We start from the raw sequence: 15,172 nt of genomic DNA, 5'->3' as shown, positions 1-15,172 counted from the left end.
ATTCCCCCCTTTCTGGTGGAGCAATTTCACAAATTAAAGAAAAGATGGCAAGTTCTAACACTAACATATTGATGAGATATGATAGACATTCACATTTTCAAGCTTGGGCTTTGTGATTCAACACTGATTATCTCAGTTTGAGCAAACACTTTAAAAATACTATCTTGTTTCACATGTTTTTTCTAGAAGCTCTGGCTGTTTGAGAAAAAAACATGAACTGTATCAATATTTACATTTTTTTCAGGCTATTACATCTTCCAGACCTTCTGGAGTGTGGGTCAATGTAAAATTTAGTTAGCATTCATAATATAATCTAAACAAAATTATTTTAGTAATGAATTTCAAAGACTTAGAGGTCTTCAGAAAATACTGTATTGCCAGAGCTTATTTTGAAGTGTCTGAAAGTAGCATTTTAATAACTGGCTATCATCCCCTTCAGAATGTGATGAAGGAGAGAAATATGAATAGATGAGTTCTTACAATTTCTTTTTTGGACTCCACAAGCAGGCATAACTTTTTGAAGACATATTTCATTGATATACTCTTCTCTTTGTTACAATTGAAAATTTTAGCTTCAGTTTAGACTGGAATAAAAGTACCTAAAAAGCTTCATGGTACACAAGAATGTCTCTCCATCTGTTATGTGTGGGCTGGGTAGCTACATTTGCCCATCTCTTTTGGCTGATTTAGATGCCCAAACTCCTGGGAGGAGCCATTCTGGCTCCAGCTGACATGTAAATCTGTAACCATTCTCAGCACAATATTCCTGGTCACCATCATACGAACTGTGAGAAGCAGAAAAGCTTTAGGGTGATGGCTGGCTCTTGAGTCCTGATTTTAAAGTAACAGGCAATGTGGGCTGACCGGTATTCCCAGTTGTCCCTGTTTATTCTGTGTGAGTGCCTGAGGTTGGTGATCTGGATAATAATGCTGCTGCAGGAACTTGCTGGCTTGTCTCCCCCAGACCTCTTGCTGCAGATCATCCAAACCTGAGGTCCAGCTGGCAGAGGGGATTTGAGCATGGGAACACACATACTGGCCCAACTGCAGCAAGTGGGCACTATGCTTCCTGGTTTTGTGTTAAATCAGCTTATCCTGTGTGAGCATGTTTGTTGCTCATGTCACAGCTGCTCTGAGAAGCTAAAGGCTCAGCATGGCAGCCACGGTGCAACAGTGAGACAGGCACTGCTCAGCAGCAGCAACAGGTCAACTGCTGGAAGTCCGGCACCATTCTGACACTCAGGATGCCATCAGATTTTCACATCTCTGATGACATCTGACTGCCAATCCAAAGGGTGGGGAGACTCACCAACTTCATGCAGTTTAATTAGATCTCAGTTCCCAGAAAAAGGAAAAAGAATGTCTTTTGTCAATGGACAATTAGCCTACTTGATGCCTGACTGTATTTCATTGACTCCTGCTTTCAGCCTTGCTTTTATATAGTGCGTTCACATTTTTATTTTACAACTATTACAAGGTAGGCTGTGTATGCTGCCAAGTGTGCCAAAAGAGATTCTGATACAGGGTATCAGGGTTGAAATTTCAGAAGTTTTGAGAACTCCTGGCTTCAACAGGATTTGTGTTGGGGCCGTGAATGACCAAAAGGGGTTTCTGGATCAACCTTATCACAGTTGAACCCCATGGTGTGATCACAACTTTGAGAAGGGCATTTCTGACACTGCACCTCAGTAGACATGATGTGAAATAAGAAAAATTAAAGCTATACACAGAGAGAGATTGGTACCTTTCTGGTCAAAAGAGATAGTACAAAAGACTGACAGTCACTCACAGGAATTCCCCCTTATCTAATGAAAGTCTGCAGTACATAATCAAGGATGCAAGAAAATTTCTCTGAAGGAAAACATAACATGGATTTTACATAGCATCCATGCTCTAGGTTAAAAAAAAAAAAAAAGAGAAAAATAAATCGATGGGTTGCTTATTTATAGCTCTTTCAACTCATTCGAGGTGCCCTTGTACAGGCTTGCACACCCCACCAGCCAACATGCTACTTCATGCACCCTGACATCAGTACTTCTGAAAACCAGGGCCTGAGTCTTTCACACTGAATATTCTAGATCTTGAACTCCTTCCTATTCTGGGCAAAACATTCAAATTGGCTTGAACTAAGAGAAAAGTTTGTAAAAATATGATAGTTCAGCCTCTCTTCCTGTGTCTCAATCTTTTTGTGACAAATTCTGTTGCTTTACTCACAGCACCCAAAGTTCTGCTACCCAAAGGCTGACATGTATTCTAACCCTTTGCCTGCTCCTCTAAGGTAACTATGATACTCAGAAAAAAACCTCATTTATGATAAGTCAGTCTTAGTGGGAGGCACCTTTAGCACAGGTACTTTTCAAGAGCTATTTCTCTTACTAAAACAAAACACTAACTGAGAACTTCACAATCTTGACAAAATTATGTGAACGTAGGATACTGAAACCTTGATACAAGTTCTAGAATCATATAAGCACTTTTAAAGCACTTCCAACTCTAATGGAACCTAATAAAATTTAAAAGTGTAATTTCTGAATACAATCAGAATTTTGACTTAATGTATTTTTGTCTCAAAACATGTTAAGGCATTGCCATTAAGAAACAGGAGTATTAGGTCAACTAGCTCTATGTCATTTCCACTGTGACTATAAATTGTTTCCTTTAAACAGTTGTTTAATGATGATCCACATTACCTCAATACAGTTCCTGATGAAAAACAATACAAAATTTCTTTCCAGCATACAAATTGACAATACAAGAGTGCAGATACACACTTACATTAAAAGCAGTTCTCGCATAAATAAAAAAGTGGCCACTGAATGGCTGAAGTTTATAATACCTGAAACATCAGTTGTCAAAACTGTTGGTTTTAGAAGTGAAATTTCACTTTTTAATGGTACTTAATTTATTCTATATAGGCTACTTTAGAAAATAAATTTTTAAAAAAATGAGCAACATATTAAGCTTTGTAGCAGTTTAATTTAATTGCCCGGATTGGCACTGACCTCCCAACAAAAAGCTTTCTAACAAAACTAATAATACCATGTATTAGAAAGCTCTGTGTGTATTTCCTGAAAATGCTATTTGAGCTCAGGCAGAAGCTGAAGCTAAGCAAGAACATAGGAAATGACCTGATGGTCTGGGTCAGCAGCCCATCTAACCAAGCACTCTGACTCTAATATATCAACTGAGATGCAGTTTAAGGAGAGTGTGTGAGCCAGGCCACTTTCTGCAGTCCATCTCTCTTACTGTTCATATGTTTGCCTAAACTCTTTGAGTTCACTTACAATTTGAATTGCCTCCACAACGTCCTATGGCAGTAAGTTCCTGAAATTTTCTTTTTAGACTTTTTAAAACCATCTCCTACTAATTACATGCTCCCTAGCTTCTCTGCTATGAGATTTGCTGAAAAACAGTTTTGAATAAATTTCATCCACCTCCTTCAATATTCTTTAAGTCTTAGCAATTCCCATCTCCTTGAACCCAGTCTGCAAACCAAGGGGTTTTAATAATCCTCATCTCTCCTGGGAGAACTACTACATTGCTTTGACCACACCAGTGATACCTAGAGCCACATCTACATTAGCAAAGTAAGCAGTACTCGGGAACATTCTCAGATGCTGGAACAGCAACTTGCAATAATGAACATGCTAAAGTAGTCCTGAGCATAACATAGGTCCATACAGAACTGAAAACTGTTCCTGAGGTCACTCTTACCAGGCAGTTTGTAAGAAAAGATTTACTACAACTGGCTTGTTTCACAACACAGTCTCTCAATCTCCATGAACATTCAGAGCACATGTAAATTACTAATATGTAAACAATTACTGACAGTATCCTGAAGAAGCACTACAATATTATGCCTTTTTGAAAGACTAAATAAGGGACACACTCTAGAGTGGTTTTGAAAATCTATTTTTTACTTTATATCAAAATTTGAGCTCAGCAGATCTGGCAAATAGATTTTTAGAATACAATAATTATCTCCCTAAAGAATTTCAAATTGAATATAATTTTATTGCAACTCAAGTAGTTGCAATATAATCCCATCCTACAGAGATATGTAACACTGACTTGCACATACTACCATTAACAGACACAATTATTTTAAAATTGTATCTTAAGATCTCATATAGGATTTATTACTACATCAGTGAGAGCAGGATGGAAACTATTTAGATCTTGCATCTAAAGAATCAATAGAAGCACAAATGTTCAAAGAGAAGAATGCTCAATGTTACTTATTTGTATTCAGTAAAACTTCACTATCTGCAAGAGAAAATATAGGATGTTTCTGTAGACTGAAGCAGGAAAGTAATGCTTGTTTCAAGTATTCAGCTTGTTTCTACCATGAAAGAAATGAATTTGATAAAAATGGCAAGAGTCATAAAGAAACCCCTATAAGAATGCAAGTAACAAAACGTGGAAGAGAAAGCTGTGTAAGGCAGAGCTGCAGCCACCTTGACTCAGCAGGCTGCTCCAAAGAAAGGAAAAACTTAAGGCCAAATGTTAACACTTACCTCCATAAAGGTCCAGAAGCAATTTTTATCAGCAAGAAGCAGAGGCTGCAGAAGCCAAAATAAGATCCTTTGAGGTATTTCTCTCTGCCAGTATGGTCATGGCAGTATCTTTCAAAAGCAAAACAGCAGCAATACAAAATATAGCTGATTTGTATCTTACTAATCTTTGTCATTAGGTATACAGAATACTTTGATAAGCAACCTAAGATTTTACTTATGCCAGATGAATACACAGTTAACACAGTTAACTTATTTCTTCACTGGAGCACAGTAAGGGCAGAATGGAATTTAAAATACAGAGATAGTTAATCTTGTTTTGGATATGCTTGTTTTGCACACTAATTAAGGCCAAAAAATCCATTAACTCCACTGAAATAACAATTAAAACCAACCCTTCATTCTGTAAGATACGCACTTCTACAAGCTTCTCTACTTGAACGTCTATCCTCCTAACAGAAGTAGTGATGTACCAGGAGACTGACTAGTTTCAAAATAATTCCAGCTACCTGACAGAAAAGAAATGCAGCATTAGACTTGTGGCACCATCACTAACATGTATTTACATTGCAACATGAAGGAAAAAGCTTCCCTGGTACTTTCAGTGGGAAAAAAGTGACTAACTATAAATAGCCTCGTACAATTAATAACTGGTCTCTGTAGGGTGGTTTGTAAGAAAAATGGAAACATAAACCTATGGACATCATTGTGAAATACTAATATCAAAATTGGATTCATCCTGAAAAGGACCCTAGATGAGGTGAAAGACTTGCAGAGTAGGAAAACAAAAACAGATCAGGACTAATCCCTAAGCATTAACATCTTCACTGTTTTAAGGCAACATCTTTCCATAGAAGAAACTGTAAATACAATTAGAAGTCCAAACTATTTCAGTCCCCGTGGAGGGAAAAAAAATAGCTGAAAAGTAAATAATGAAATAAATCAATGAGCTCCAAAAGCTAACTTCAAAAGATCTCACAGCAAGTTTGACACATTTCTCTTTTGGTCACCATTATACATGTGCAAAAGCAGGTCTCAGAATTTAAAAGGCTAAAGAGCAAAGCTTCCTCCCCAAATAAAACACAAACCATACAGCCAATCAAGAACTAGTACCTCAAAATTATTTTGCCATTTCTGTCAATTACACACATGCAGTGGGCCTATAAGGCAAAAGAAATTATATTTTATAAAAGATCTACATATTCAAAATATTAATAATACTCTTAATATATTAAGTTCTAAAAATCTGAATTTAGTCTAAAGCAAAAAAAACCAAAAACAACAAAGCAAACCACAAAACCACCAAAATCCAAAAACCCCACAACAAAACAACTCAATACCCAAACAACAAATGATGGTATTTAGAAGTACACTAGATACTCTTTTATACAGCCACAAAGCAAAACAAATCCAGAATTAAGACATTTGTTAACTTTCATGCTGCTCTATAAAGTTATGAGGATCTTCCTAACTTGGAGAATTTTTTGCAGATCAGATTTGAGTAAGGTTTATGGAAGAGAGTTTAACTTACCCTTACCAAATCATAATTATCTTAAATATTACACATTTTAGAGCCATGTTCAAATAATACCTGTATTTCTAACAGAAGAGGACTGACTGAAACAGTTTCTGATACTTCTAAGCCAGCACAAACATAAAGAGAATCAAGTCAGATACAATAAAACTTTGTTTACAAGTTTGGTATTTACAGCCAAATTTTCAATCCTTTCTAGCATGTGACAAACTGTGTTGTCCAAATAAATGCTTTTATACCTAAAAGCTTCTGTCTGTAAAAGAAGTTATTAGCTACTGAATGTAAAAACATCATTTAAAAATTTTAAAATTTTTCCTAATAATTATAGGTTTATTCCAAAACAGCTAAGTGTTAGCTGAAAAACTGAAACTATAATTTTAGAGTTACTGGGATATGGGAGTAAAATTTTTGTATTTGAAATAAAGAAAAATAAATCATCAAGTTTGTTCTGTCTCCAGAATATCTTAGCTCTCAAATGCATCCTTCAGTGCCAAAGACTATCAGCCTCCTGAAGGGGAAAAGAAAAAGGTTAAATTTTTTAATCCTGGCTGAGACAAAAGAAACCAAAATACATTTGTTTCTTGTGTGAAGTTGTGGGATAAACCCACATGAGAACTGGCACCCAGTTCTCTCCATAGTTTAGCATTACCTACAGCCACAATGGCAGGAAAACCAAAGGAACCAGACTGAATTTCAGTGTAAAAGGGCATTTTGAATGCTTCTCCCTCCCCATCCACCCACTACCTCACTCCAAAGGGGAAAGGAATTGAAAGGGTTACTTTGTATCTTTCGCTAAAAGAAGTTAGATATGCATTGTGAATGTACATATTTTTCCAGAATGAGTGAAATCTGGGACAAATTTTCCAACCAAGCTAAAAGCCTCTGAAGATATATAACTTGCATGCTAATAGATCTACCACTAAATATAGCTTAACAAACAAAGCAATCCTTTAGCAACAAAGCAGATTCCTAGCCTGGCATACACATTAAAATACCAAAAAAATGCAGGAAGTAAGATGTGAAGGAAAAAGTGGAGGGGGGAGGGAAGCTAGAATATGGTACAATAATTTCCGTCATTGTTGATATTAAATATATAACATGAAGAAGTAAGAGTATGTTACATCACAAACTGTGGTTAAAGCACACTTAAATGTAACTACATAGTAAGAGACTATGTTGTTCCTGTACAACAAGGAAGATTACAAGTTGGAGCAAAACAATATTATTAAAAAGCAGAATTCTGTTTTTCCCTCATTCTGGAGTGGTTTTGTGGAATGTATGTGGTTTTTGGGGTTATGGGGAGTTTTGGGGTTTTTTTCTACAAACAAACTTCCTAAAAAGCAAGAGGGTAAAGTGTTTCAAAATGTTTACCTGGACATTTAAAATCATAATTTAAAGATAATAGAATTACAAACCATTTCTATACTAGCATAAGCAATATTATTTTCTGAGATGTTTTACCCAGAAAGAGAAAAGCGTTCCAGGCTTGGGCTTTATTTTGGTTTTTTTTTTTTGTTTTTTTTTTTTTTAATTATTATTATTAATCTTAAAACATCTATATTTAGCATTATATGGTTATAGGTGCTGAGTCAGTAGCAAAAGATTGTCAGCAATCACAAATAATGAAAAGACTTCACCAAAATCGTATTTCTAAATGCACTGCTAATACAAATCAACATAAGAAAAAGACAGCAGTTGTTTGTCTAAAAATACTGCAACTGAAATAAGCTCAGCAGTACTCATGAGAAGATTTTTACCCAAAAGGACAAAGGTAGAATAATTTTTGAATATTTTTCAAATTTAGGAAAACATCATAGCTAATACTCTTGGTCGTTCTGACTTCAAAAAATTTTAAAACACTGAACTTGTTAAGAGGGTGGCACAGCCAAGCTCCTTGTAAGATGTACACTGTATCTTTAACAATCTGTCTGCAACAAAATTATAAAAGGGTGTATTTCTAGAAAAGACACAACTTCCAGGCAGAGCCACATTTATGCTCTGTCATTAGGGCACGTATTCAGAACAATTACATTTTTCTCCACTAATAGTTGCAATCAAGATGTTAATTAGTGACATGCTTTATCTCATAACCCATTTCAAAAGCCTTAGCACTTTGACTTACTGTTGCTCGCATCCTTTTATTTCTCTCATTCAACTGGTGCTACCACAGTGACAAAGGATGAAGGAAGATTCAACAGGCACCACTCCGGCTGCTCCAATCTGTTCCATTCACTCAATACTGAGGTAATCTTCAGTGATGTGTGGAACACTGCCCCCCCTCCTGTGAACAGGGCACCTAAACCTGGATGCCACGCCAGAGGATCTCCCTTCACCTTCCTCTATAGCTGTGCATCCACAAAGCATGTGGAGGCAGGATGTGAAAGGTAGGATCAATTAACAATATAGTCAGCAATACCTACCTCAAGCCTTCCTTCCTATCAAATTAGCCAACGTACAGTGAGCTTCCTGCTGTACATGAATGTATCATGTCACCATAGCAACTAAATCAACAAATAGCTGCTGCAGCATCTGCTTCTGGATCATCTAACGTCAGTCAACAGAAGGTTCAGGTTTAAGAGAACAAAGCTTCCAAATATATGCCGTTTTATAACTGCATTTTTAATTTAGCCTCCCAATTCACAGACAGGCTATACTAACTCAGGGTGAACCAACTTCTGACTTTATAATCTGTGATACAGTTTATGACTTCATTTCTCAAGTAAGCCAGAAAGAAGGGAGGAAAAAAATACTCTGTAAAAGAATAAAAACAAACAGCAAAGAAATAATCAACCGGATTCTAACACGCTCTCTCAAACACTGTGTTATTTTATACCATTCATTCACTAAGAGATGAGAAAAGAAAAAAATATGTTTCTGAACTTTGCTTTATAATTTACATATGTCTCCCCTAAATAATACTATAGGCAGAAATACCTTCTATTAAATATTAATATTAAAGACATTTCAGATAGCTGAAAAACATGGTTTCCCTCTATTAGTCTCCACTTCAGAGCTAAACTGAAAACATCCAGTATTGTCTTCTGGCAACCTCACATCTGCGGTTTTTAATCCCAACAACAGCAGGGGACCACTGGCACACCCTCACCTGAAGAAGTTACACAGAGTAAAACACACATCCTTCTCTTCTTGTGAGAAATTACTTCAAATGCCACTTCTGCGTAACTGGTTTAAGTTCTAACCCATAGGGAGACAAGATACAGAAAACTGCTTTGAATTTGCCTTGGTATTCAGAATGCAACAACATGAGATTACAGATTAAATGTTGTTTAAGGTATAAAAAATTCTAATATTATCAACATCTAATGTCTTTAAAGGTAATAAGTAAGTGTACAAAGACACAGACACTTATGTAAAAGCACTCAAAGCTACAGCCTACTTACAATAAAAAAAGGGATTTTCCTTTCTTTTAACTTCAAGTCATATTCCTAACATTTGATCAGCATAAAATTATTTACCAAATAAAAACGCTTTCTAGGCAAAAAGTATCAGTTATTCATATCCAGTATAATTTTATTATTAAAAGCACCTACTTTTAGTTTTCAAAGCAGATGTTTTTCCACCCATCTTTTGTTACAAGTCTTTTCTTACAAGGAAAATCATTACATCCAGGTTGGCTCCACAGAGTGTCTTCCAGTGAGCAAGGAAAACTAGATGCACACTCAAGATACTAACACTGCTGTGGCTCCCATACTGACTTACTGTGATTTGTGCCTTTGCCACCTCACCAATGCCAGAGTTCCCATTTATAGGGCTAGTCCAACAGTATTTTAAGTTCCTACCTGCTACTGGATCAAACAATACTGCAAGACTTGAGTGTTTTTATTCATTAGTGGCACAGAAATTGCCAGATGGAATCACATCTGTGGTTGAGCTAAGGTGATGTCAGTTACAAACACAGCACAAGTTGTTTTTCCATAGACTGTATGTTCAAAATCTGGTGCTTATGTCATAACAAGGCTAATGAGGCTATGAACTACTCTTTTCCATCATCAAGCCCACTATCACTTAAAAAACATATTAAACGGAAAAATGCAAAATATCTATGTCACAGGCATTACAGAGAGTATATAATTATTAAATAGGAACACCTGACATCAGTAATAAAAGCTAAATTAAAACAGTACCTTAAATTGTTTTAAATTGCCAAAGGCTTATGAATTACATGGTTATGAAGTGTTACTACCAAGTACTTCTTTAAGTCATTTTTCAAAAGATCTTTCTGCCTCCCATCTTTTAAATTTAATAAAAGCTTCCTCTCTCCACATGTACATTGGCTACCAACCAATAAAGAGTTTTGAAAACTTTAGATTAAGCTTTGTACCACACCAAGTCATAGCACACAACATTTCTGTGTTATCTATAAGGAAATGTTAGAATTTTCTTTTTTTCCTTAAATGATCTTCTGTTTTTTTCAGTAGCAATGACAGAAAAAAACAGGCTTCTCACCATTATTTATAGAAGCGTCCTATAGACTGATTTTTGTCCAAGTAGAGTGATGCAACACCCTTAAACACCAAAGTTCTAAATCTTTTATTTTCCACTGTATTTTTTTTTGAGCAAATTCTAGTTTACAGGTTTCCCATCACTACATAATTCTCTACCCTAGCATCTGCTAGTACTGCCTATAAGGATCTAACTGCTCTAGATATGGAGTTTAAAACTTTCTTCATGAAGAAGAGTAAAGATATGCCATTAACAAATATTAGGTTTCAGGGTGAAGGAGGAAATCCATAGAAAATTAATTGTTGTATAATATCTTGCAACAGCAATTTACATGCTTGGGATTTTGAAAAAAACCAAGTACAATCCAAACTATTTCAGCGTACAGACAGTAGCTGTATATTTGGAAAAAAAGTGAGTGAAAGAAGCCATCTTTTCAGTGACATGCTTCTAAGGCCTGAATTTTCAGAGGACAGACCAAGCAATTCTGCATCATTTTTCTAAAAGGCAACTGACAGATAATAAAATTATCAGTAAACATTTAATCTTTAACCATTGCTACAACATACTGTCAGCACCACTGATTGCACTAAGGCAACAGAATATCCCTAGAAACAACTGGAAATGGGGAGATTGGAAAGATGCTGAGACTGTTCAGTGGCACTGGCATTCAAAAACTACAGATGTCAATAAACTTTCCTTGCTCTTCGTAGAAAGGCAGGCTGGAAAGATCCAAGAATCGGTGATTCCTTTTTTCCTAGAAAATGAATTTATTTATGAAAAGTTTTAAAATTTTTACTGTACTTGTGCTTTCCTCCCTTCTGTTCACGTAGAAGATAATCAGCTGAAAAAGCTGACCACTGAGAAGGGAAGGCAAAGATGATTTCTAGACTTGTTTTTTAAAAATAAAAAGTTTTTTGAGAAGGACCAGTAAAAGATAAATGTTGAATTCTGCATTGAATGTCAATGATAAACGTTCAAAACTTGTTAGTGTCCACACATAACAATGCCAATCAGTGTACATTCCACACGTCTGTCTCATTCTTTAGTATTAAGAAATAATTACAACTTTGATCTACTTGTTTCTTCTTTGTCTCCTCTCTTTTGCATTCTCAGGCCTCACAGCTTGCCTAAGCAAAGTTTTATTTGCCTCATTTACAGCAAACCCAATCTGTCTCATCAGCATTGACATAGTCTGTGGTTAGCAGATAGCGCACACAAAATTTACTACTTAAAATAATACTACTATTCTATCTTTAAATCAGCAAAAGTATAAACATGAGGATAACAGCAGTGTTTCAAGGAATCTGGATAATGCAACAGACAAACATTTCGGCTTCAAAGTCTTAAGCTAATCCATGTTTACAGGGAATTAGAAGAAAGCAGTGTTAGGGGCAGTCACTGACCTCTGGAACTTTCTGCGGCATCTGGTCATTGCCAGTGGTTAGACACATCAACCTCTAAAAATAAAAACTGTAATACTTCAGTCAGATCATTCTCATTTTATGATTTGTTGTTTGAAGTCCCTATGAATTCAGCTTCACAATACTAAGCGGAAGTGGGTGAGAAACAGAGCTCACACTGCACAGCAAACAGGTAGCAAGGGCTAACTAAGGTTTCAGCTAATACTTCACAGGGGCTAGTCCCCCCACAAGGCATCTTCCCTGATGCAAATATCTGCCTATTTGCAACAATCCAAATGTATTATGGACTAGAAGAGAATTCTTTATTTCCCAACATTGCTTCTGACAGCTTAGATTCCTGTTTGCTGATATAGCAAGTTAAAAGCCCATAATATTTAAGACTGATGGATGTGTTTAACTTTTTAACTCTAAATACAGTAAAAAAGGAAGTGCCAAAGGAAGAACAGTGTTTTCTAGTTATTAAAAATAGCATTTACTTAAAAAAATATCAAACATTAAAAATTTAAATATCACTTCTAAAGAAGCCTTTTTTACCCTGAAAAAGTACCCTATATACCCAGTTTTGCATAAATATGGGCATCACTGTATATTAAAACACTGTAACAATACAAACTTGAAGAGAAATTAAAAGATACATCTCAATTAGATCAGATTGGAATGACTTAGTCAGTAATGGACCAAGGGTTTGTTGGAAGAAATGTCTGCAACTCCAATCCTTTCCCATGTATTTTATCCTCTTATTCAAGGTAAAGACAGGGAGAAAAAACAAAGCTGACTGCCATTTTTTGCTATAGTATGTAAATTATAGTCTGAGTCTATCTGTTTCTAGAGAATGTCATTCTGGCTGCTCTATGAGGTGTATAATTCTGTAACACACAGCAGGTTCATAGACTCTACCCAATTATGGCAAAGTCTCAATCTCTAGGGAACAGAATACGACAGACTATTTTACTTGGAAAGGACCTATGATGATCCTCTAGTCCAGCTGCCTAACTGATTGAGGGCTGACCAAGTTCATGTTAAGGGCGTTGTCCGAATGTCTCCTCAAATACTGACAAGATTTGGGATTTCGGCCACAACTCTAGAAAGCCTGTTCCAGCATTTGACCACTGTCTCAGTAAAGAAATGCTTCCTAGGGAAAAAACAAGTTTCAGTTAGCAGAGGATGTATCTCAGATAACTTATTTGCCAGGTGTGTAATTCTCACGTATTTTAAGAGTAGATGTGAGGAAACATAGATAAGCACTTGGGGTGACTGGATAGGTCGTTGAGTCTGGCAATCATGTCATGGCTTACTCAGCATTAAGCATCCCACAACACAGAGAAGGGGAGAGATGATGACATGCCTGGGTCCCGGACACTGTTCAGGCATAACTATACCCTTCCAAACCTTATTGATTGATGAGCACACAGACTCAGCAATCAGACCCATTTGCAACAGACTGCACAGAAAAACCAAGCTACCTCAATGCTTATAGCTCCAGGCAATTTGCAACTTCTCACTTCATAAAAAAAGATAGAGAACAAAAAAGAACAGATCTTTAGTCACCTTCATACACCATGAAAGGCATCATCTTCTGGACATGCTTATTTCTCCCCATTGACTGTATTAGTAACCTACAGTGACTAACTGACTTCAAATTCAATTTTCATGTGTCATCCAATTCTCCCAAATGTCAGTTTCTGAACAGATTAATTCAACAGAGGCTGAATGCCTCAAGTATCTTGGGAGGAATCCACTGCATGGAGACCAAAATTAATCTAGGATTCATATCATGCATATGAAAACAGAAATTTTAGAGAGAAAGGACAATTACTGAAAAGTTTTATGAGGATGCTTCATTCCATGAATTTTCATATCAAATAGAAACAGAAAAGGCTATGAACTACACAGCCTTCACTCTTGTTTCTACATTTATTTTCAAACAGAAAATATTAAAATAAACATATCTGAATGTTAGTATCAACTGTGCAATAAATCTGGTGCTCCTTTCTTCTCAACAAAAGCAGCATCGTATTCATACATTACTATAAATCAAAGAATTTTGAATCTTCACTTTCTGCTGAGGATGATGGCTTCTTCTAGGAAATTTAAAGCAAGTTTTCAATGCACCTGCAATCAAGGACACAGTTTAAATAAACTGGAAAAAATTCTGATCTCTAAGGCAAAAAAAAAACAAACCCTTACACTTAACTAAGACAAAACTTCACCCTTCCTAACTAAAAAACATGATTATGTCAGATAGAGGAAGCCCTGAGTCACCAAAACTCACGTATTTTTAGCTTTTCTTTGTGACGTTATTTTTTTTTAATCATAGCCAACAATCAGTTAAAAACTTCAATTGAAAAGATTTTTCTGTCTATGGAATGTCTCATATAAGTCTGATTATGTATTTTACAGTGATGGTTGCTACACAAAAGTACTAACCAATCCTGGGGGAAAATACAGCTTGATAATGAGGTTCCATAAGCTGGCACTGAAGCATTGCATGCCTGAGAGTTCCAATGGTTCCAATAAACACACTTCTGCTGCACTTCAGTGCTATGAAGTCACTGAAGAATGGAAGAATAATTGTCAACTAAAACAAACTTCAATGAACCTCCAAAATTAGACATATCTGCTAATCCAATAGAGCCAAAGGGGAAGTGCAAGGAAAAAAAAAAAGGTAAAAAGGACAGAAGCAGCCATGCACATACTCTGTGTTCTGTGAAATCAAAGCACAGATAAAAGAAAGTAAAAGAGCACAATATGGAAAGTGATGGAAAGTGAGAACAGTTATAACACTATATGTTGTTAAACAGCTTATCACGGATTTTTTTTTCTTGTTGAGGAAAAAGATCATGAAACATATTGCAGTTCTAGGCTTGATTTTCAGCAGCAAGGCAAAACCAAAGCAAGCTGGAACTTGATAATGTACCATATGGCTTTCAGAAGCAGAAGTGCCAGAACAAAAACCTAGGAAACTCATTTAGCAATCTAGTCTAGATTTATATTTCCCAACACCATCTTCACCATTATATTTTGCTGTAATGCCACATATGTAAACAATCTGAAAGCCAAAAAAAGGGATTCCTTAATTTGTTTTATAGCCCTCTATTACTCTGCTGACCGAAGGCATCCTCCTATGACAAGTTAGTAATAACAACTTTAATATCAGAGGTTTAAATACTTAAAGAAGAAATTGGTTTTAGGAACACTAACTTGTAGATTTTATGTTAAATACCTCCTTAAACTCAAAC

At 36.0% G+C, this 15,172-nt stretch overlaps 1 protein-coding gene across 7 annotated transcripts in view; it reads right to left on the bottom strand.

The window, feature by feature from the left end:
• The window catches only part of FNDC3A (fibronectin type III domain containing 3A), a 112,072-nt gene that overhangs the window by 75,867 nt on the left and 21,033 nt on the right, over positions 1-15,172 (bottom strand). Inside the window, exon 1 of one of the 7 annotated variants that reach the window (XM_072929115.1) lies at positions 8,469-8,550. The exons of 4 other annotated variants lie outside the window; for them this stretch is intronic. Coding sequence is in view for 1 of the 3 variants with exons in the window: in XM_012569775.5 (XP_012425229.5) it covers positions 8,171-8,182 (12 nt within the window). In the remaining 2 variants the exon portion in view is untranslated. Of the gene's footprint in view, positions 1-8,170; positions 8,419-8,468; positions 8,551-15,172 lie in introns of those variants that run through there. 2 more of the 7 variants (XM_012569775.5, XM_030272749.4) reach the window with 2 other exon arrangements.

Source organism: Taeniopygia guttata, chromosome 1 (assembly GCF_048771995.1).
Source record: "Taeniopygia guttata chromosome 1, bTaeGut7.mat, whole genome shotgun sequence".
NCBI classification, from domain to species: Eukaryota; Metazoa; Chordata; class Aves; order Passeriformes; family Estrildidae; genus Taeniopygia; species Taeniopygia guttata.
This window is presented reverse-complemented; position numbering and strand designations above follow the sequence as displayed.